The sequence below is a fragment of the Narcine bancroftii genome, chromosome 12 (genome assembly GCF_036971445.1).
Source record: "Narcine bancroftii isolate sNarBan1 chromosome 12, sNarBan1.hap1, whole genome shotgun sequence".
In the NCBI taxonomy this organism is placed as follows: Eukaryota; Metazoa; Chordata; class Chondrichthyes; order Torpediniformes; family Narcinidae; genus Narcine; species Narcine bancroftii.
Genome location: NC_091480.1, coordinates 7,216,448 through 7,239,995, shown reverse-complemented (window position 1 = coordinate 7,239,995; position 23,548 = coordinate 7,216,448). Strand labels below are relative to the sequence as shown.

The 23,548-nt window shown below is 40.7% G+C and overlaps 1 protein-coding gene across 3 annotated transcripts in view; it reads right to left on the bottom strand.

The window, feature by feature from the left end:
* Positions 1–23,548, bottom strand: part of lmtk2 (lemur tyrosine kinase 2) — a 105,915-nt gene that overhangs the window by 12,243 nt on the left and 70,124 nt on the right. For 2 of the 3 annotated variants that reach the window (XM_069905613.1, XM_069905614.1), the window contains exons 8-12: positions 21,065–21,149; positions 19,038–19,159; positions 16,583–16,732; positions 9,266–12,491; positions 7,036–7,174 (exon numbers count right to left, since the gene is read on the bottom strand). In XM_069905613.1, the coding sequence (XP_069761714.1) occupies positions 7,036–7,174; positions 9,266–12,491; positions 16,583–16,732; positions 19,038–19,159; positions 21,065–21,149 (3,722 nt within the window). Of the gene's footprint in view, positions 1–903; positions 1,162–7,035; positions 7,175–9,265; positions 12,492–16,582; positions 16,733–19,037; positions 19,160–21,064; positions 21,150–23,548 lie in introns of all 3 variants that reach the window. The other variant, XM_069905612.1, reaches the window with a different exon arrangement.

The following is a 23,548-nucleotide window of genomic DNA, read 5'->3' as shown; positions in this document are numbered from 1 at the left end:
ACAGGTGGCTTCCTTTTTACCACCATATTTCTCCTGTATTCAAATCACCTCTGATGTCAGCATTGAGAGGAAGGGCGAGCGCCTGGTCGTCTATTAATACAATCTGATCAGCCCACTAAACTGATGCAGGAGGCCAACTTTCAAGCTGCTTACTGGGAAATAACAAGGGCGAGTAAAAAAAAATCTGGATGAGTGTGGATGGGAGGAGAAGCAAACGTGTGAACAACATTTTTTAAAAATCACCGCAACTCCAAAAAACGTTGGGCAAAACTCCATTATATCCAACATCACAAAAGACTTTAATCAGAAGATACAACAACCAGAGGGTCAATAACATCACTCTCCTCCTGCCGCAATCTTTAGGCAGAAGATACAACAACCAGAGATCCAGAGGGTTCCCCAACAGCCTTCAGGTCCAGACTACCCCAACACTAGAGAATCACCACTACTGCCCTTATAATCTTTCATATCCATTTTATATCTCTTTGTGGTGACCTAATTATGCTTACTGTGTTTTACATAACTAGAAAACTGCAGCAAAACTTTCATGGCATCTGTACATTGTACTTATGTACCAGTATACAACAATAACCTCTCATTCTCATCTCTACTTCATTTTCACAGGTGGGGAATTGCTCCCTGCTCACCTCTACAATACTTGCTCTATAACTACTACTATGGGTCACCAAGTTCCTTTCCAATCCTACCTGATACACGATCTTAAACCCTTTCCTAATTAATAATTTCCTGAGGGCTGAAATCTATAGGTAATACTTAAATCAGGAAAGAACAGATTTAAGGAGCCAATAACTTTAACTTATCTACAGTTATCCTAACTGAAACAGAAACCAATTTTCACCTGAACTTTGCCTTCCAAAAAATACAACTGCAGAAGAGACATACCTCCTTGCTCAATATCGGAATCTGTAAGGTGAGTCAGAGAGAAGCTGGCAATGTTGGATGGAGAGATGGAAAATCGAGAGTACAACGACGATCCACCTGACCAATTTTGCTCCAAAGTCCTGAGGGAGGGAGGAGGTGAAAAATATCGGGAAGCAGGAGAAGGAGACTGTTTCAAGGAGGCAAGTCGGTTTGCTGTATGAGAGATAAAGGAGGACTCTGAAGAGGATACCGAGAAATCATCTTCCCACTCAAAACCACCTGAAAAATAAAAGTTTTATTTACATTGCAATTAGGATATTTTCCAAATTGTACTAATATTTTGTCAGTTTTTAAATTATGGGGAAACATTAAATATTCTCTGAAAATTAAACTCTGTAGCTGCAGGTTTAACCGAATATCACAATTTACCTTGACCTCCCTTCAGGATTTAAATGATCTTTTAATCTAGGTGATCATATTGAAGTCTTCTGAGTACTGTGCTTACAACATTAAGAAATTATCTAATTAGATGTAAAGAACTTTCCCCAACAGGAGAGTGAGAGAGGCATTGCAAGCATCCAAGTCTTTAGAATCCAATGCTAAAAGAACTTTGGTTATCCCAATTTCCAATCGGCACTTTCTCATTGCAAATGCCTTTCATTTAGCAGACCATCACATTGTAAATGGTCAAAGTTTCAAGCACTCAATCTGTTCATTCACTGAAAAACTGGAAACATTCTGCTACTACAGGCTATGTCACTGCAACTTCAAATTCAATGTCATGTGTACTAAGGTATAGGGAGAACATTTGTTTTGTGTGCAATCCCACTAATCAACCCAGAGTCAGTGTGGTAATAAAAATTGTGCAGATTGCAGTATTACAGAGAGCAATTAGAACAGGCAATATTACTCGAGCATGGCTTGTTCAGGAGTCTAAAAGCAGCAGGAAGGAAATGGTTCTGGAATCTCTCACTTGCAAGTTTTCTTTGGGAAGAAGATGAGAATGTGGTTAAGGTGGGATGAGTCTATTAATGCCTTGCAGTGCACAAAAGTGCTGGAGAAAGTCAGGAGGTGACACAGCATCCATGGAAAACAAAATGCAGTTAACATTTCAGACCAGAGGCCTTTTTCAGGTATACAGGTTGGCTGCTTTTCCCTCAAGGCAGATGGTGTAAATGGATGGGAGGGGGTTTGTGTGATGGTCTGAGTAGCATTCACAACTCTGAAATTTCTTGCATCCTTGGTGGAGCAGTTTCCATGCCATGAGGTGATGCAACCTGACAGCATACTTTCTTTTCTTTTTTAAATTCTTTTTTCATTTTTCACACTATCAACCATACTGACCAAAAAACACACAAACATTTCCTTCTTGAATATACACAGTGTCATTTTCTCCCCTTTTCCCCCCTCAATTTCCTCCCTCCTTCACCCCCCCTCCCCACCCACTCAACGTTCAACAAATATGATACATTAAACAATGTCATCACACAATGAAAATAAACAAGAAATTTGTGTCATCCACTTTTACATACTGGGCCAGTTCATTTCGTCGTCTTCTCCTTCTGTCATTTTATGGGGTGGAGGTCCGCGGTAGGACTTCTCTGTTGTGTTCCATGTACGGTTCCCAAATTTGTTCAAATACTGTGATGTTATTTCTTAAATTATATGTTATTTTTTCCAATGGAATACATTCATTCATTTCCATGTACCACTGCTGTATTCTCAGGCTATCTTCTAATTTCCAGGTTGACATTATACATTTTTTTGCTACAGCTAAGGCTATCATAATAAATCTTTTTTGCGGTTCATCCAGTTTGAGGCCTAATTCTTTACTTCTTATATTACTTAGAAGAAAGATCTCTGGATTTTTTGGTATGTTGGTTTTTGTGATTTTATTTAATACCTGATTTAGATCTTCCCAAAACTTTTCCACTTTCTCACATGCCCAAATTGCATGTATTGTTGTTCCCGTTTCCTTCTTACAGCGAAAACATCTATCTGATACTGTCGGGTCCCATTTATTTAACTTTTGGGGCGTGATATATAGTCTGTGTAACCAGTTATATTGTATCATGCGTAACCTCGTGTTTATTGTATTTCTCATAGTTCCGGAGCATAGCTTTTCCCATGTTTCATTCTTTATCTTTATGTTTAGATCTTGTTCCCATTTTTGTTTGGGTTCAGCATACTTTCAATCGTGCATTTGTTGAAGTTGCTGATGGACGCAGATAACATCCAAGTCGAGTTTATTGTATCACTTTCCTGTTGGGAGTAGCTGAAAGATGCTGATGCAGGGTGGTAGAGGTTCTCAATGATTCTGCCCACTCTTCAGACAACGATCCAGTCCCGTGGATTGGCCTCCGATCCAATGCTCTGAAGCAACTGTACCACACTGTGATGTAACTGGTCAGGATGCCCTCGATAGAGCTCCTGTAGAAGGTGGACAAGTGAGGATATGCTTAATTTCTTTAGGCTTCTAAGTGGAGGCATCAGTGCACTTTCTTGGCTGTTGCACTGATGTGGTTGAACTAGGGTAGGTTGCTGGAGATGTTCACTCCCAAGAACTTAAAGGTTTCAATTAACTCAACCTTAGTACCATTGAGCTCCACTCCTCTTCCAGAAGTGTTCAACTAGCTCCTTGATTTTGCTAACATTGAGAAAGAGGTTGTTGACTTGGCAATAAGACACTAGTTCCTGCATCTCCTTTCAATATTCCAACTCAAAGAACACTGGCTATAGACTATCTTCATTTTAATTATGGCCTGATGCCAATGGAGTCATACCCCTGGCAACCAACATCATGGCACATATGTTCTCGAGCTGAATTGAGAAGAGAGCAATGAAAATAAGCTTATGCAACAGATTGGGAACCATACAAATGGTGATTTTTAATTTTAAAAAAAGTGTAGACATACAGCACGTTAACAGGCCATTTCAGCCCAAATACACCCAATTGACTGGTGGGAGGAAAATGGGAGCCCCCAGGGATAAACCCACAGTGACGAGTAGAAACTCCTTACAGACAGCACAGTATTCAAGACCTAGTCTTGATCGGTGGCGCTGTAGCAATACTCCGCTAACCTCTATGCTAACCACCCCGTCCCTGACGACTGAATATCAGCCAGAGCTTGTACAAAGCTATTCAGAGCGTCTTCCAAACATTCAATAACTAGTTTTTGTTTGTGAGCTGGTAAAGTTTAACCATTTAAATTGCTACAAATATTTCCATGTCAAAACCACCCGTCTACAAATTAAATCGTTTTGGCTGCAATTCTTAAATAACAGTGAACGTTAACATTCAAAGGGATAATAATAATTCAAAAGATAAAAATTGATGGATTACGGTAATAAATGATGCAAGCACCAGGGCTCAGAAGCAATACGTGTACTTAGTGGGAAATTAATGTCTGCATGTAGGACATTCTGTCAGTATTGTAGTGTACTGAAATAAAATGCATTTATGTCCACTTGACTTCATTGTTTCTAAAACAACAGCAGAAATAAGATTACTGATGATGAAGTAAAAAGATGAGATCAGTGAGTTAGTTAAAATTTAGTCAGGGCAGAGGAAGAGAGCATAAGCAATGATCTTAGTTGAGCCAATTTTGAGTTGCAAAGTAATCCCAATAAAGAGCTGTTTTGTTAGTATCCCATTGGCAGGAACCAGGATCTTCTACATATTTGGCCTTTATAGTCTGTGTTTACACAGACTTTCAATGTCGAACAGCAATTCTGACCTAACATGATCACACCCATTGAGAAAGCAAATCCAGGGGCATTGTATGGTGAACTGATTACTAGCATGTACCAGCACACACAAGATAAATATCTCAACTGAAAACAGCACTGTTTTCAAGAAAGAGACCAGCAAGAAATGGTGGGTTAAAAATTAGAAGTCTTCTCCCATCAACCAGTATCCATCATATTCAAAATAACTGATCAGCCCCCTCATTGGCCAGCAACTTTTCAGAATCAGAATTTCTTGCCATAAAGAAGTCATGAAATTCGGTGTTTTGCGGCAGGATTATAGTGCAAACATAAATATTATAACCATCTTACAACATTACTATAGGGATATAGTTATGTGTTTTGTGTGCACAAAAAGGAAGGCAACGTCAACGATTCATTGATCATTCAGGAATCTGATGGCAGTGGGAAAGAAGCTGTCCTTGTGGCATTTGTCATGTGTTGACACGAGTTTAAGGTGGGAGAGTTTAAAGGAGAGGTGCAGGACAAGTTTTTTCATTTCCCCCTAGAGAGTGGTGGGTGTTTGGAAAAGCTGCCAGTAGTAATGGTGGAAGCAGATATGGTTTTCCAGTTCATATGGTAATGCAAGATGGGGACATCTAACAGGTCGCCATGAACAAGGCACCAGACAATGGGAGCAAGGCAGCCTCCATCTGCCTCCATGTGTGGCTGCATCAGGCTGAGCATGGAACCAAAGTACGAGAGCACCAAGTGTCGCTATGTGCTGAGATTCTACCTGTCCCATGTGCTGCAAAGGATGGGACTGGCTCCATTGCCATGCAATGTCCCAGTCAGCTGGACCTTGCCACACCACCTCTCCTTCATGGAAATGTTTTTCCAAACACCTTTGACCACACTGCAGAAACTGAGAGACAAGGGCTCGATGGGCCCACTGGAGTGATTCCTGAAGTCCAGGTCATCTGGCAGAATGTCTCATCGCCAGGGCTCAAAAACAAGCACCAGGACATGGCCTGGCTGGCAGTGAGAGGAACCCCTACCACCCCCCCCCCCCCCCCCCAACCCCGTCAAATCCTTCCTGTATAACTGGAACATCACCCACCATACACGTTGTCCTCAAGATGACCATCGCCCACCTCTTTACTCAAAGCAGATTTGAAAAGAGTTTGTGGAGAAGAATGCAAGGGTCCTCATTATGATTCATCCCCAGCAGCAGGATGAACAGTGGACACTCTGATCTAAGGGCTTTTCCCAGGGACACAAGTAGAGTCAGACATCCAGAACTGTTGGAAGATCATCAACTTGGTGAAAGACACACTTTGATCTGCCCGAAACCTGTTGGTCTTGCAGCACACAGAGACATTGGTGAGGGAAAGATGCTGACTGATGCATTCCAGGTTGCAGGTGTATGTGCTGAGGGACATACTGAAGCTTGGTGCAGCCAATGCAAGGTTGCTGTGGGGAAGGATCACAGTCTAGAGTCCTCCCAGTACAGGGCATTGAGGGGCTGAGACTAAGAGGTTCCTCAAACAATAGAGTGGGGGGGGAAGCAATAAGGTACCACAGGGGTGGTAATAAGGTACTTAGAGAACAAATGTAACAATGACCATTGATGAGGCTGTTTAGATATGATTGAACACTTTGAGTGGTTTTCTTTTTTGTCAATAATTTATTGTGAATAAAGTATTTCTGGAAAAAGTGATGGAAACAGAAACAACTGAAGCAGTTAAGAGGCTTCTAAAGCACATGAATATGCAGGGACAGAAGGATACTCATCATGTGCAAGCAGCAAAGTTGAGTTTAAATTGGGTATCATGTTCAGCACAGACATGTGGGGTGTTCCTGAGTTGTACTGTTCGATGTTCTCTGCAAATTGACCGTCACTTCTTCCAAAACAGTAGCGATTGATTTTGAAAAACCACCGAGAACAAAGCTTTGACATATTTTGAATATGTATTAAGATGCTTTGAAAGCAAAAAATTCTCTCCCTGAAGAGTTTTTACTGAACCAAACTGCAGGATTAAACTGCACAAAATAATACCCTTGAAATGAAAAAAGGCAAGTTGTGCTAAAAAGATGAGTATACAATCCGCAAATTAGATAAAGTACAATTGTCAGAAAATAGAACGTCTGTGTAGATGAAGCTTGGCTATTCAATAAACTATTTAGCAAAGCCAATATGTTTGATTTGAGAATTCATATCCTAACAGTGAACAGACTCATGATGCTCTAACTAAACAATGAACTCCAACCCCTTCTCACTCTTGGTAAAATTTTTTCCTCAACTGAATTCTATTTTTTCTCTCATCTTTACCCTTAAATCTCTGCTGACTGGTCATTGATCTCTTGGCAAAAAGAAACAAGCCATTTCCTATCCTTTACATGTCACAATTCTATAATGGGTGAATTATGAGCAACTTAGCTGCAGTCTGGGAGTGGAATGCCTACCTTCTTCATCAGTGGAACTCTCAGAGTTTGAGATCCTGTTTGAGGAATGAGATCCAGTTAAAGTGACAGGGCTACTACTGTCAGACACCAGACTGTTTTCGGCTGCTGAGTGCTCTCCCAGTTCTTTGGTAGGGGTCTCCTAAATACCAAGGGATAAAGAAATACATTTGATGAAAGTCAACACCCCTTATCAGTTGTATTACCATAACTAATTGTGTAAAAGTTGCCCCTTTTTTGGCCCATAAATCATGCATTTTCCATATATCCCATGTAAAAGTCGACCCCCTCTTCGCTTTTTTGACCCCAGCTGCCCGCCTGCTCATCCGAGCTCACGATACCCCGACCATGAACCCTCACCTCAGCCGCCCGCCCATCCAAGCACCTGATGCCTCTAACGCAGACTTACCCACCCGGCCGGTCCCAACTGAGCTCCCAATGCCTTGAACAACATAGGCACTTAACACGGTTAAAAGTAGTATCCGTGTAAAAGTCAACCCCTAAATTTGACCCCAAAAAGTGGTCCTCAAAACTCTACTATTACATGAGTATATACAGGTACAGTACAGATTGGTTTAAAAAATTCTCTCCATACCGGCATGACTTTGAGATCTTGAGTAGACCTCTCTTTTTACTTTAATGCATGATAAATCACCCCTGCTTCACCTCATCCCTCAACCTTGGAACCAATTTGATAAACCTTGTCTGCACCATCTCTAGGAACTTCGTATCTTTCTTAATGCAGGTAAAAACTAAGAAGTACTTGACTTTCAATTCTGATTCTCCTGACAGTTTTAGTTCGGTAAAACCATCCCATTTATTTACATGCATCAATATTTGACAATTTTTAAAAATTTTTCACACATGTTCGTTTAAATCTTTTAATTATCATTGTGTCTGTAATCACATATTCAAAGCTGCTTCCTTCTGGTAACCTCAGCCTGCTTCACAATTTGTCCTTCAAGTAGGTTTTCAGTTGGTGGTATGCAAACATTGTACCGTGAGTTATACCATATTTGTACTTCAATTGTTCAAAAGATAATAATTTATTTCCCGAAAAACAATTTTCTATTCTTTTGATCCCTTTTCTCTCCCACTCTCTGAAGGAAAGGTTATCTATTGTGAAAGGGATTAGTTGATTTTGCGTCAATATTAATTTTGGTAGTTGGTAATTTGTTTTTTCCCTTTCTACGTGAATCTTCTTCCAAATGTTGAGCAGATGGTGCAGTACTGGTGAATTCCTATGTTGCACCAGCTTTTCATCCCACTTGTATAGTATATGTTCATGTACCTTCTCCCCTATTTTATCTAGCTCTAATCTGGTCTAATCTGGTTTTTCCCTTGTTTGATAAAAATCTGATAGGTATCTTAATTGTGTTGCTCTAAAATAATTCTTAAAGTTTGGTAACTGCAAACCACCTTGATTGTATCATTCTGTTAATTTATCTAGCGCTATCCTCAGTTTCCCCCCCTTTCCATAAGAATTTCCTTATTATTTTCTTTAGCTCCTTGAAGAATTTCTCTGTTAGGTGAATTGGTAACGATTGAAATAGGTATTGTATCCTTGGGAAGATATTCATTTTAATGCAATTTACCCTTCCTATCAGTGTTAGTGGTAAATCTTTCCAATGTTCTAAGTCATCTTGTAATTTCTTCATTAATGGCTGATAATTTAATTTGTATAGATGGCCTAGATTATTATCTAATCTAATACCCAAGTATTGGATTGGTTGCGTTTGCCATTTCAATGGTGATTCTTTTCTAAACTCTGCGTAATCCGCATTATTCATTGGCATCGCTTCACTTTTATTTGCGTTGATCTTGTACCCCGATATTTCTCCAGGCAACAATATTTAAGGAAATTAAATCCTGAATCTAGAGAACAAGAATAACTTCAGTCACTTGCTTATCACTGATCATTTTTTCTACAAGGAAATTGTGGAATGAGTTAAACGTTCCACAATATACTGATGAATAAGAATAAAAACAAAGATTAATTTAATGAAAATCAAAAATTGGTGCTGCTGGAAGACAAATAAAAATGCTGGAATTGCTCAGACGTTATTGTGTGGAAAAAGAAATGTTTCAAGTCAAAAGCACAGAATACAACTACTTGCAAATCAAAGACTCTTCATCAACCTCAAAATCTTAATTCTGATATTTGTTCCATAGACGCTGTCTGGCCAAATATTTTAATAATTTTTTTAAAAAATTGAATGTAATAATTGCCTACCTGATCAAACAAGAAGACTGTGACATCATGAAAAAATGACACGATCTTCTTCACTGGTTTCCTGCTTGGGTCTGCCTTTAGGAATTCGGAGGCCCTAGGGTTAGAGTCTTTCAATAAACTTCTCAGAGCTTTACCATCATCCTTCTCCGTCACAACTATTGGGACTGGATGCACTCCATCATCTTCACTCTCAGAACTAGGACTATGGAGAGAATAGCCTTTGTACTCATCCTCTGAATCATCACTGTTTTCATCTTCTTCATCAGCCTCCATTCCATCTTGCTCCTCGGTTAGGTTGAAGAGCTCCGACGCATCCAGTCTGCCGAGGTACCTTCCTTCAACATCAGGCTCCTTCAATCGAATTCCTTCATTACCTTTTGACAATGGCTTCTTCGTATCCTTCTCAACTATTATTTCAAAGTCTTCCTTCGTGCCTTGAAAAAACTGAGCCCTGCTCTCTGGGCTGCTGTGCAAAACCTCTGATCCATCAGTATCAACTGCACTCAACGCATTCAAACTCTCGTCTGATTTTTCAGCATTAATGAAGTCACCTTGCCTTCTGGTTTGAAAGTTATTTGGAAGCTCTTCTTGGCCTAACTTACTTACATCATCTGAGGTTGCCTCTGGTAAGTTAGACGGTTGTGCATCAGGACAGTCCGAAGTTTCTGTCCCTCTGTTGCTGTCAACAGTAAGGATTTCAAAATCGATCCCATTCTCATATTCACGTCCAGCACGTGAACTCCGGGCAACCTCACAATACACTCTTTTATCCGGTTCACAATCATTATCTGAAAAATAAGCAGAGTCTCTGTGGGAATTTTGGTTTCCATTATTTAAAATATTCGAGGCGTCCTTAACAACTTCCACAGCTGGAAGAGATTCCTCCTTGGAAACAATAATAAGTGGATTTGAGGGGAAAGTCTTGGGTAACTCATCAATGGGAGCATCGAGGGTAGTTGAGCTGGGAGGCGCATTTGCACCGGACAATTGAGAAGACCATTCAGGTGATTCTAGATTTTCAGTTTCATACCCACTGTCGGGTTGCTTCTGAGGTGGCTTTAGCTTCTGAGAAACAGTATTTTGTGTTTCCAAAGGCCCCAACATCCCATGCATCTCTAGCGAGTCTAAAGAATCTGGTGTACTTGTAGACTGTTCTGGATTTGGATCCTCTTCTTTTACAGGACTAATTTGACACGGTAAGTCTGAGCAAGGCACAGAGACCACTGATTTTGTATTTCTAGAGCTATGGGAGGAAGGTTCATCTAAATCGTTAGTCTCCAGAGTTTTCAAGGTATCTACCGAAGTGTGTCCTGGATGGACGGAGGCTAATAATTCAATGCTTTTGGACCCACTGGGAGCTTCAGATAAGGGAACAACGTCCCGTCTTTTAGAAATCTTTGAACCAACATAATATTTGTCTGAAGTCAATGATTCAACACTTTCTGAATCACTTAGGGTTTCAGAGGAGGGGACAGCTGTTGGTGAGGTGAGCTCAGTCGAGAAGTGCCCATCTGATATTCTGGTGCCTTGCTCGTCGTGGGATAAGATTTCATTATTTGCAGTGTCTGCATTGTGCGCTGGGGTTATCAATTCGACATCCGAAACTTCAAGTTGCCTTGCCAATTCGGTGGTGATGCCATTTCCTTCCATCGTTCCACCTTCTGTAAGGTGCTTCTTTTTGGCGTTAGTGCACGTGCTAGCAGCAGCACGCTCACTGCACTGAGCAGTCTCTTGGGGGTGTGCATGGGGCAAAATGGAATTGCAGGTCGAAATGCAGCCATCAGTGGTGTCACATCCTAACCCTGAGCCAGCGTACATTATACGTTCTCCATCCAACTCCTCTTTAACTTGCAGGTCTTCACATGCGACTGCATTCTCATCTAAAAAAATGCACAATGGCCATTTCTCATCTTTTGGGATCGGAACTGACCCACTCTGCGGATGAACTTGGTCAGTCAGATTGCATGCTGTTCCATGCAGTTGAGAACTGCTTAATTGATTATTTTGATCCATTAACCCGAGGTCCATTGCATTGTCAGCACTGGTGGGAGATGTAATGCAACTAACATCCGATAAAGCAGCAAAGTTATTCACAGAACCTCCTGTATCCTTATTAGCATCACCTTTGGGTGAAGAATCGTGTAAAAGTTTATTTTCTTTAAGAAAAAAATTAGAAGGCAATCTCTCAGATTGGAACAATCCCGAACTGCCATCATCGTCGATGCTTTCTGAGTACATGAGGTCTGATTTTTCTTCCAAAATGGGACTAGTTTTTAAATTGAATGGCATAGGTTGATGGATTAATGACTCCATGGGAGTTTCTTTACTTGAAACGAGACCAGATGCATTTTTCCTTTTAGCCTCATTAAGCTCAGGTAGATCTAACATTACGGTTTCATCAGTGTTCAAGATTCCTTTGTTAAAAGGGATTTCCTTCAACTTGTGATCATAAAGGATATCATTGTGCTGGGGGCTTTCAGCGTAACTAGATGGACAGGAATTAAACAATGCCTCGGTTTCTTCACACTTTCTCAAGTCTTGATTGTAGTGTGGGAAGAAATCAACATCTGTACTTAAATCATCTCCAGAGTCTCTGAGGATCACAAAGGATTGGGAATCCTTGGTCTGGGAAGCTCCCTGATTGGGACAGCCTGAATTTTCATCAACATCTACGTTGGTTTCTCCCTGTTCCTCCAACTGTATATAGTATTCACTTCCAATGGAAGGATAATGGGTATCGAATACAGGAACAATCCCCGATACAAGTGTTCTTCCAGAATCCTCTTTTTTAGTGAGTTTATTATCTGAATGAGTGTGTACGACTGAAAAACCACTTTTCTCAAAAGCAATTGTAGGGTAAAAAATGCTCTGGTAGTTTACCTTTGCTCCATCATTTCCCTGAAAGTGGTCTTCAAAATGGTCCAGTTTAGCCGTCTCCCACACGTACTCAAAATTTAGACCTTTGCTGGTTTCAGTCACAGTGAGGATTTCATCCATTTCCTGATTCAATCGCTCTGCCACAAACTGCTCCAGGATTGGAAACGACGAGTTACTTGCTGTAGGTTGCCGATTGCCATGACTAGACTTTAGTGCATTCCATCTCATTTCAAAATCGTCTTCACATTCCTTCTGGCTTTGCATACGGAGGTAAGTCAGCAGTTTATGAATCTCCTCAGCAGTTGGCCTCTTTTCTGGAACTAACCAGCAGAACTGCAAAACTTCATACCTGCAAAGAAGATTGTTGTTATTGGAGAAGTGAACATCCTATTTACATTTGTACTGCAAAGCTTTAGTTAGGAAAGCTCGTGTTGTTTTATTCCATTCGATGATGTGGCTCGTATTTCCCCCCCCAAATCAAATCGTGGACATCAGTGTAGAAAATGAAAGGAATCAACCTCATCCAAAATTCCATTTTGCCTCTCTCATCCTATATGGAAGAACACCTTCATCTCTCTTCTAGCTCACTCCCCATGCCATCATTCTTGAATGTAGACCATGGGAAGAGTATAAAGGGAAAGGGGAGAAATGAAAGCAACGGCAGACAATCCAACATATTCCTTGTTCAAATCAAACACACATCTTGGGGGGTCAAAAGTCCCGTTAGTTTTCCTCCTTTATACTTTGCACAGCCAAGTTGAAGATAGACATCCCACCATCAGCAAGGCTAAAAGCTGTCTAATATTCATTAGACTTGAGGAGAAACACCAGACTGACACTTGGTTGAAATAAATTTAATCAAGCATAACAAGTTGTGAGGGTTGAGGGTTTTTACACTGGAAAAGCTGAGTCTTCAAAAGAACTGGTGCACTTTATTTAGCTCTCCAATGATCCCTTAATTAAAGGATTAGATTTTATCCCCTTAAATAGACCATTTGAGTTGCACTGATTAAGGAGTACCTGGGGACAACTTACTTCATCTTAGAACTAAATTCAATTTAACAGAGCTTTTACCAATGAGGCTTTGAATGATAGAATAGGTTGTGGAGAAAGGTTGCACCAAGACCAAAATGCACCTGCAAATATTAAGGTGGGACAGGTCATGCTCCTATCATGAGCAGGTCACAGAAGTACTGGGGAAACCCAGCAGCATCCACAGAACGGCAGGCAATGACCCGGGCCTGAAATGTCAACAGCCTTTTGTTTTCCGTAGATGCTGCACACTACACGAGACCCAGCACTTGCAGATTTCTTGTTTATTTCCAAGTTCTTGTCATTAATATTCTTATGAATAAGAAGCAGGGATGGTGGAAAGTGGTCATGATTGCCACGACTGGACTTTAGTGCATTCCATCTCATTTCAAAATCGTCAGCTATTGTAGTCTTTCAGAATTTATTTGCCTTTGGAAATTACAGACTAATTTCTTTCATGTTTTACAGTTCTGAGGAGATAGTATGGGAGAGTGGAGGAGGATCAGACGACGCAAGGCACAAAAAAGGCAACTGCCTTGATGAACCAGGTAACCTTCATCTGTCACCCATCTCTGTTCTGAAGGAGGTTGCTTTGGAGATTCTGGAAGCTTTGGAATTGATTTTCCAAAAATCAATAGACTCTGGCGGGGCAGTCACAGGGTGGCCAGCGGCTGTCCAAGAAAACAAAAATGCTGACTTTCCGATTCTGGTAAGCGAAACTACACTGTACATAGATTACATCTACTTTATACAGGCTGCGAATTTATCATAATATTCCTGCTTTTACTATATGTTAGTGTTATTTTAGGTTTATGTGTTATTTGGTATGATTCAGTGGGTTATTTTTTGAGTCTGGGAACACACAAAAAAATCTTCCCATAGAAATCAATGGTAATCCCTTCGTTTTACGCCATTTCATCTTATGAAAAGTTCCGCATGAACTCTTTAGTTTCGTAAAATGGGGTATACCTGTATTACTAAACAACTATATAGACATTCACATCAAACCCAGGTTGGATTCCGATAACGGTGGTTGCCTGTACTCTACACACTCACGCACTCTACAGACAGGGACTTTCACACACACTCCCGGTTCCCTGTACTGACAGGGGTGCAGCTCTCTACAAGCACTACTCTATTGCAGTACTACGGCTCAGTTTAAGTGTAGTGCACACTTTACCTGTGACACTTCCAGCGATGTCCAGGGCTTGGACCACAAGGCAGAGAGAAAAAATGTGCTATGCATCCATGTCTTATACAGTTTTGATCCGGGCGACCAAGCAATAATGACCCTAGGTGATTTAAATTAGCCAATGGCAAGGTGTACACTAATGGATGCCAGAGTCTAACCTTGATTGACAGGTGATGTGACTTCCAAATAAGCTTCAGCCAGGGAGGACACGTGACCACCTGCAATTTACAATATTTCAGGCAAGCAGGGAGGTCACATAATTTCTCCACAATCCTGCAATCCAAAGGCTGCGAGAGCCATGGCAATGGAATCAATGAGGTGCCATGAAGGGTACTTTTCCTCCATGTCAATCAAATATCTCCCTTTTGGAAATATTGGAGATAAGAGAAAGGCATAATTTCTTTGTGATTTTGTCATACTGTATACTGTATACTACTTCGTCCGCGAAGCCAAGCCAAAGAAAGATACTACTTGAACATAAGCAGATTTTAATGCTTCCAACCTGAAGTGTTTACTTACAATGGATACCAACATGCAAGAACATCTCTGCAAACGCCGTCCCACATTTATGGGAGTTGATGCAATATACTGATCAATCGTTTGTGTTGCATCATGACCAACTTGTGAAAGTTTACTATCACTCAGCAGTGCCATCTCCAAGATGGTGAATTTACACAAAATAAAAGAGAACCTTTTCATTGTTGAATACTGGGATTAAATTTAAATGGATCGTTTTAACCTCAGACGAAGTTCATCCATGGTTTAGGAACATACTTGTAAAGTGAAGTTTTGATCATTAGGGCAGATTACTAACTACAGTAAAGCCCCTGTTATTTGAAATTCAAGCAACTGGAAAAAAAAGTTTAAAAAATTCATGTTTAAAATTGATGTGCCTCATCATTAGTTTGCCAATCACACAGCACCCAATCTCAAGCAACCAGAAAATTAATTTATATGGCATCTACCGATCCCCATAGGTGCCGGATACCAGGGGTTTTACTGTACAGGTCCTTATCCCTTTATCCGTGATTCCAAAAGACTCCGAAAGCAAAACATTTTTGTTACTGCATGCAGTCTATTTTCAGGTGTTTTAGAGAGAACAAGGAGGGAGCGCGATTCGGGTAGGTGAGCAGGGAGAGAGCAAGGAGAGAACAAGGAGTCCACGAAACTTGAGTGGTCGAGGGAAGAGAACAAGGAGTGTGTGAGACTTGGGCGGGTGAGCAGTGCTACTCAGGCAAGTAAGCGGGGAGAGAACAAGGAGAGAGTGCGACTCAAGTGGGTGAGCAGGGAGAGAGCAGCAGGGTGACGTAGTGGGCAAGTGAGGAGAGAGCGAGGAGAGAACACAGCCCGAAGAGTGTGGAGGCCCTGCAGGGGCAAGGAGAGTCAGAGCTTCCAGGGTCAGAGGGCGAAGGGACCTGGATGCCAAGCTCCACCACCAGGTGGAGGAGACGCTGGGGAGGGGATGTCGGGGAGTGGCCAAGCCCGAGTAGCAGCAAGAGACAGGCCTGAGTGAGGAGCAGGTGATGGGAAGCCTCCTGGAAGCTGAGCTGGTGCAATGGGACTAAATAATGGGAAGCAGTGCAAAGGCAGCCGAGCCGGGCCAAAGGAGGCAGAGAAGGGCGTGGCAGAGTTGGCGGGGTGAGCCTCTTTTTGTTTTAACGAGTTTCCCAGTGCAGTTCCAGCTGTGTGGGGAGGGGGGGGGGGGGTTATGGGTAACGAAGGAGGCCATTGCCTGTTGAGCTGGCTTCAATGCAGTGTTGCTCCATAAAAAGGGCCTTATGTTTTGCGCGGATCATTTTAATTCCTTAATCCGGAATAATCCGAATACTGAGAAGTGTCCAGTTCCAAGGATCTCAGATAAAAGGTTATCTTATATATCATATTGCACTTGTTCTTGTCAGGCTACTTTTAAACACATACAATCCCCAACTTCCAATTATCTGACTGCAACTTCCAATTATATGACTGCAGACAAATTGTGGTTTCAATCTGATAACATTGACGCAGATTCATTCTAAAGAACAGGTTTACTTAATATTTTCGATTCTGCAGGTTTATAAATAAACAGATGCAGACATTTTAATGTCAGATAAACCTATTGTGCATCCTTGTTTCTTAGCAACAGAACCTTGTCTACTTAAGCCCTATGACTAACACAGGTACAACAGTGGGAATTACATTTCAGAATATATAAAGCAATAAAAGCAAGCAATTACCATCTGTCAGAGTGAGTCAACTCCAGCTGAGGTTTAGGGAGTTTAATTTGCTGTTCCTTTATCACAAAGATGAGCACCTCTTTGTCAGAAAGGTGCGTGTAGGGCTGGCTGCCGCTCTCAAATAACTCCCATAACACAACACCCAGAGACCTACAAAAAAAATTACAAAAATGGATGATAGACCAAGAGAGAAATGCCTTTTCTTCACCACTCAAAATATTTCTCAATATACAAACAGTTATGTCTACAGCAAACAGGATTGCAGCATTTTGAAGAATTGCATTTTGCTGCTCTGTGACCTGACTAATTATTTATATTTGTATAAATATACTGTGCATATGTATCATTTGTGATACATATGCACATGTGTGAGGTCTGTATGCGTGTTTGCAGTGTGTTGCACTGAGGACTGGCGAAATGTTTTGTTGGGTTGCACTTGTACAATCAGATAATAAATAAATCTGAAAGGAGGCCATTTGCCCTTTGGAACTCATACTGCAAGGACCACCCATCTGGAGGCACAAGAGACTGCAGAAGGTGGAACCTGGAGCAGAAACCAATCTGGTGGAGCAGCTCAGTGGGCTGAGTAGCATCTATGGGTTGATATTTCAGGTTGGAACCCTTCATCGCAATTGCTACATGCTGATGAAAGAGTCCAAACTGAAATGTCGACCATTTTTCTCCCACAGATGCTGCTCGATCCACTGGGGCCCTCCAGCAGATTGTTTTATGCTCCAACAACCCATCTCGTCTCACTTCCTTGCTCTTTCTCCTTAACCATGCACATTCTTTCCTTTCAGTTAATTATCCAATTTCTTTTTTAATCTCCAATACTACTCCCAGCAATGCACTCTGGACCTTTTTTAGTCACTATATGAATTTTCATGGTCAGTTTTGATTATTTTTCTGGACATTTTTATTCTTTATCCACTATTTCCTGACCCTCTCAGCCAATAGGAATACTACCCATCTGTTTTGTCTCTACTCTTCATGGTTTTAAATATCTTTACAGATTCCATTGCAATCTCCTCTATTCTAAGAACAACTCAGCTTCCCTAGTTAACAATGTTGTTCAGGCCAAAATCATTTTAGTACATTTTTTTTGTATTCTCTCCAAACCTTTCACATTTTTCCTGAAGTGTGGTACCCAAAATTGAACATGAATCCTTCATCTTATCATTCTTATTCTGTGAAGCCCAGGATACCATGCTCCTTTTTTTTAAAAAAAGTTTGACTCCAATGCAAATTTGAAAACTGTGGCCTTTATACTCGTATCCAAATCATTAATTTGCATTAAGAGAATCAATGGCCCACAGCAGAGAAACCCCAACGACCTGCCACACAGCACAGAAAAAGACCTTTAGGCACACTGATTCTCTACCAATCAGCAAATGACACCAATCCTGTCCTATTCTTCCACATTCCTATCAGCTAACTTCAGATTCTACCACTTATCTACACCACTAGAGGCAATCAGCCTACCAATCCTCACATTTTTGGGAGGTGACACTGTATTACTCATTTTCCTTACAAGATGTCACCATTTGGCCCATCTAGTCAAAACCAGCTCTTGGACCAATCCCACCCAGCTGCCTTTTCTCCAACCTCATTCATCCCCGACAACTCAATTCTGATACTCACACCAATCATTGCAGTAGGGGAAATTTACCAATTAATTTGCTAAAAGGTATATGGGAGGAAACCAGATCACCCATGGAGGCTCATATGGTCACAAGGAGAATGTGTGAACTCCACATCAATAGCACTGGAGATCAGAAACAAACGCAGGCTGCTTTCAGTGTGAGCCAGCTGTCACTTAGCCAATTTTTTCTTAAATGTATGTTGTTATATTCTATTAGTCTATGGCCTTAACCTTGAGGATAAGGTGGCACCTTATCAAATTTTTTTTTGTTTGGAAGGTCATATATACCCTATCATACTTTCCTCATTGACCCACTATTTCATGATTTTTTTTCACTAGACTTTATTTTCTTTTTAAAAATCATGTAGACTTTTTTTTAAGTCAATGCACATACCCAAGGGACCAACACTGCAAACCAGAACAAGTCATTTATTTCCCCTTATAAAAATCAATGGGATTTCTTTCTCAAGTAACATTTGATAACAAGTGAGATGTTATACTGTACAAATTAAAAACTGGGAAGGCATCATCTGCATTGAGAAAGATACAAGAGTTAACACTTTGATGACCTTTCTTCAGAACACCAACCCATTTTCTTCCTCATTTAGGAAGCAATATAATGCTCTCACTGGGATCACTAATCAAACAAAAATCCACATTGTGCCCTCATACAATGATATTAGGGCAACAGAGAAAAGATTGGCAGGAAGATGGGATTTTTTTTTAAGGCTGATAGATGGATTTAAGATGGAAAGGTTAGGATGAAATAATGAAAGTTTATTTCAAAAGCAGGTGGTATCAACGCAAGCTTACCAAATATTGCTGTGTCTCGTCTGTTCTGCCACGACTATGCTCCCATAAACGTCACCGACAAGCTCAGGTGAAATCCAGCGCAAAGGAATATATTGACCATCATTACTTACAATATAATCCTCCTAGGTTTCAGGGAAAAAACAAACTTAAATGCTGATACATGCAATTTTGCTGAGCTTTTGCACAATCACACCAGTTCAATGTGCACACGTCACAGATATAACACAGGGATTTTTATTGTTAAACGATTTCCAATATCCATTGAAATACAGTAAAACCCCAGTTCTGTCATGATTTAAAAAGTCTCCCTTTAAAAATCTTTTCTTGTTAAGATTTATGGCTTGATTGGATGTAATGAGGATGATTAAACTGATGCCATAGGGCAGAATCATCCTAATGTTCTCTCAGAGGCATTTGATATGTTAACCTCCTCCCTCAGGGCAATTAACCTTGATGAGGTGCAATGCCCCAACCAGAAGATCCTGTTTCTTGGAATACCATGGCATTCAGACAAAGAGATATTCCTGAGACTGCCAAGATCAAAATTTTGAATTTTGCCATTTTGTACGTACACAATTACACATTGTCTGTAATTCTGCGCATCGTTTCAACATGGAAAAAAATATCCTTGTCTAGGGTGCACATGAATATTCCATGCGGCGGGTTACCCGGTTTGTAAAAAAACCATATAACACGCTCATTACATCCGTAAAAATATGGTATATGGAACATAAAATACAAAGAATAAAATATAAATTTCATCTGTATATATTTATGAAATAAATACAGTAGAATCCCCATTATCTGGCACCTATGGGGATTGCAGATGTCACATAGGCGAATTTTCTGGTTGACTGAGACACTGTTACAATGCCTGACTAATAAACCTGCATTAAGTTTCAAAGACAAGACAGTGCAAAATGTACAGTAATTTTAAAAAATCAGTAGTGTGGCATTTAATTATGTAAAGTTCACTTTAATCAGATCATTCCTGTAACTTACAACATTTAAATTTGAATCTCTGTTGCTTAAACCACATTGCCGTCATAATTAACTTGCATTCCCTCAAGTTTACAGATAAGCCTTCCTAATCTAGCTAATACAAATAAAGAGAGATTCTTACTAGGCAAAGATAGGGAGACACTTTGGGAGAGTCACTCCAGCATCAGCCGCTCTTCATTCTGGGTGCCTTCATTTTATTCAGTCACAACTTTATTTAAACTTTACAGCTGCTGAGGGCAGGGCCCAACCGGGGCGCTCTGTTGGCTGAATATTTGCTTCCATCTTCACCAAGGAGTTGTGTTGCTTTGGAGAATATTTACTTTTACAATGTTAAACTTTTATTTAATTTAATTATAAATTATCTATTGATTTCCTTTTTTGGTCACCAGGTTTGGGATTCCGGTTGATTGAATTCCAGATAATGGGGATTCTTGAGTGTGCGTGTGCATTGCGTTTCCATTATATGCAATTTATCAAATACATGGTTAACGGAAATGCAATTTATAGCAATTTTGGCACCTGTAATGCACAATAATGGTGCCACAAACATCGAATTTCATGACAACTCAGAGGTAACAGGGCCAAATCAGTAACTGTCCATGATTTGAAACAAGTTTCAATGCTGATAATAACTTTTATATTTTTCTGCTTTAGCGCCCAAAGAGAACCAATTTCCACTACACATTTAGAAATGCACATATGTCATTGACCATTTGCTGCTGTCATGAAAGTCAAATTCTCCTGTGACACACTCCAAAATGCCTCAGTTAATAAATTACTGGATTCTATACAAGATATATTTTATTGTCTGACTCAACACCTTTGAGTGCTCCAATTTCTGCATATTTAGCCACACACAATCTAATTCAATTACTTTCCATTAGCAATCTATAAATAACAACTCGTGTTTTAAATACAAGAATTTTGTCTTGAACCACAGCATTTCCAACCTTTATCAATAAAAACACATTCAGAAGAGTTTTGGCACAAAACCAAAAAAAAGGCCAAAGGATCAAACTACTTACCCTGTACCGGCTGAATCCTATGCCATAATCACCGATTTTTACTGTCAAATCTGCTGCGAGAAAACAGTTCCGTAGCGCTAAATCACTGGCATTGAAGCAAGGCCAATGCACAAATGGGATAAAGGGGACAGAAAAGAAAATATCAGTAAGTCCATGAACACAATTGATCAATGACCTGACAGCTTAACAATTACCCGCAATGGAACTGGATGCAGTGTTGAATAACTCAGGACCATCTTTACTCAACATCAAATCAATGTTCATTGGCAATTTGGCTAAAAATACAGTGGGAACAAATATGAAATATTTCTGGATGCAGGTGGGGAGGGGTGGGGAGAAAGCAGGGTTCAGTGCTAGTGGGACGTGGACTGCACTATCTGAACACAAACTGGGGTACCTCTAGTACAAGGGGCAAAGAGAGGGAGAAGCTTCTGAACTTTAAAACCAAGTTCTGAGGGTTCTTGAATATCTCCAAAGACCTGCCCTAGTCCACCCACAGCAATGCAATGGCCTCAGATGTTTGAGGAAGCCCAACTTTAAACTAATCCCATTTTTTTGGGGTAATAGTTTTGATTTTCAAAGACTCAAATAAATTCAAAAATCTCTTTCAACACCAATATGACATATAGAGCGCATTTTTACCCCCTTTCACACCCCTTGCCCCAATACAACTGAGAATAAAGAAATATAAAATGTACAGATACAAAGACATTCATGTGGTCTGTCTGCCTCGGAAACATTGCTATTCATTTTCTTCCTCTCCACCACGAGCAACACATTCTGGGTACCTACCACCCTCGGCAAATCTTGTCTTGTAAGTCTACTCTAAACTTTCCATCACTCCTCACCTTAATACTATGCCCTCCAGTATTTGACATTTTCACCCCGGGAAAAGGCCTCTCTCTACTCCTCTCAAATCCATCAGAGGTTTTCCGAATGCTGAAAAGCCTGGATGGAATAGATGTAGCAGGATGTTTCCCATGGTAGGGAAGTCTAGGACAGGCAGGCACAACTTTAGGATGCCGCAGGCAGCTGTGGAAGTGAGGTTGTTGGGTGCATTTAAGGCAGAGATGGACAGGTATGATAAGTCAGGGGATCAAGGGTTATTGAGAGAAAGCCAGAGAGTGGGGCTGAGTGGGAGGATAGACCAGCTCATGATTAGAATGGTGGAGCAGACTCGATGGGCCGATGAGCCTATTTCTGCTCCTGTTTCTCCTCAACCTCAGACTCCAAAGGAAACAATCCAAGTTTGCACCAGCCTTCTCCTAAAAAAGGTGCTACTCCAATTATGATTCGCTCTTGCATCCTTGCCAATGCTGTCACATTCCTTCTGTAAGCACTAACTGTAACTGCACAGAATTCTCCAAATAAGGCTCAATTAACCAGTCCTAAACAAGTGCAACATCACCTCCCAACTTTTAAACACAACACTCCCGCCGATAAAGGCAAGCTTGCCAGATTCCTTCTTTACTGTTCCATTTACTTGTGTTGCATGTTCAGGGAACTATGCACGTGCTCCCCAAGATCCCTCTGTAGATCAAAGTTCCCAGGGATCCTGACATTTAGTGTTTGCTCTCTTTTTATATTTGACCTCCCTAAGTGCACCATTTTACATTTGTCTGGAGTACACTGGCATTTTTCTACCCACATCTCCAACAGATCTAGATCTGCTGTATCATTTGATAACCTTCAAATCAACAACTCGGTAGAGTTGGTGTACGGCCTGCTTGCCTTCATTAGTTGGGATGTTGTGTATAAATGTCAGGAAGTCATGGTGCAGCTGCCTAGAATTGAGTGCAGTTCTGGTTGGGACATGCAGAAAGGATGTGATATCTGCGACGACCGTGTGGAAATTATTCATCAGGACATTGCCTGGGTTAGAGAGCATTCACTACACAACTATTTCCCGGTTCAAAAAACAAGTTTTTCAACAACAAAGATACGTCCACTCCACCCATCCCTTGCCTGACATCTATTGTTGAGAATAAAAATGCTCCTCATTCTGGCACTCTCTCAAAGAAAAACTGGTTCCAAGCAGAAACACTGATTTCCTATTTCTCTCCATGGAAGCTGCCTGGCCTTTTGGGTCACACAACTTTTCATTGTTTGCTCAAGATTCCATCATCTACAGTTGCCAAATCATTTTTTTCCTAAATAATTTTCCAACGATTCAGGACCCTTGAATGCACTGATATCACAGAAGGACAGAGCATCCTTTAAGTGTGGGATGAAGAATTTTATTAACACCTCCCTGCTACTAAACAAATATTTAACTTTAAATTTCTGTTTCAAGAAATGGAAAGTATAATCAAGGGAAGGATAGAAGAACAGGAAATGAGAACAAACATAAAAACAGAAAACTAGGTAAGAAGGTTTGGGGTGGGGAAAGGGACAGAGGATCCATTGCTGAGCGAAAATCCAAGGAAAGAAGAACAGGCAAAGTGGTAATAAGTCAGGAGGAGCACACAATGGAAATTGTGGAAG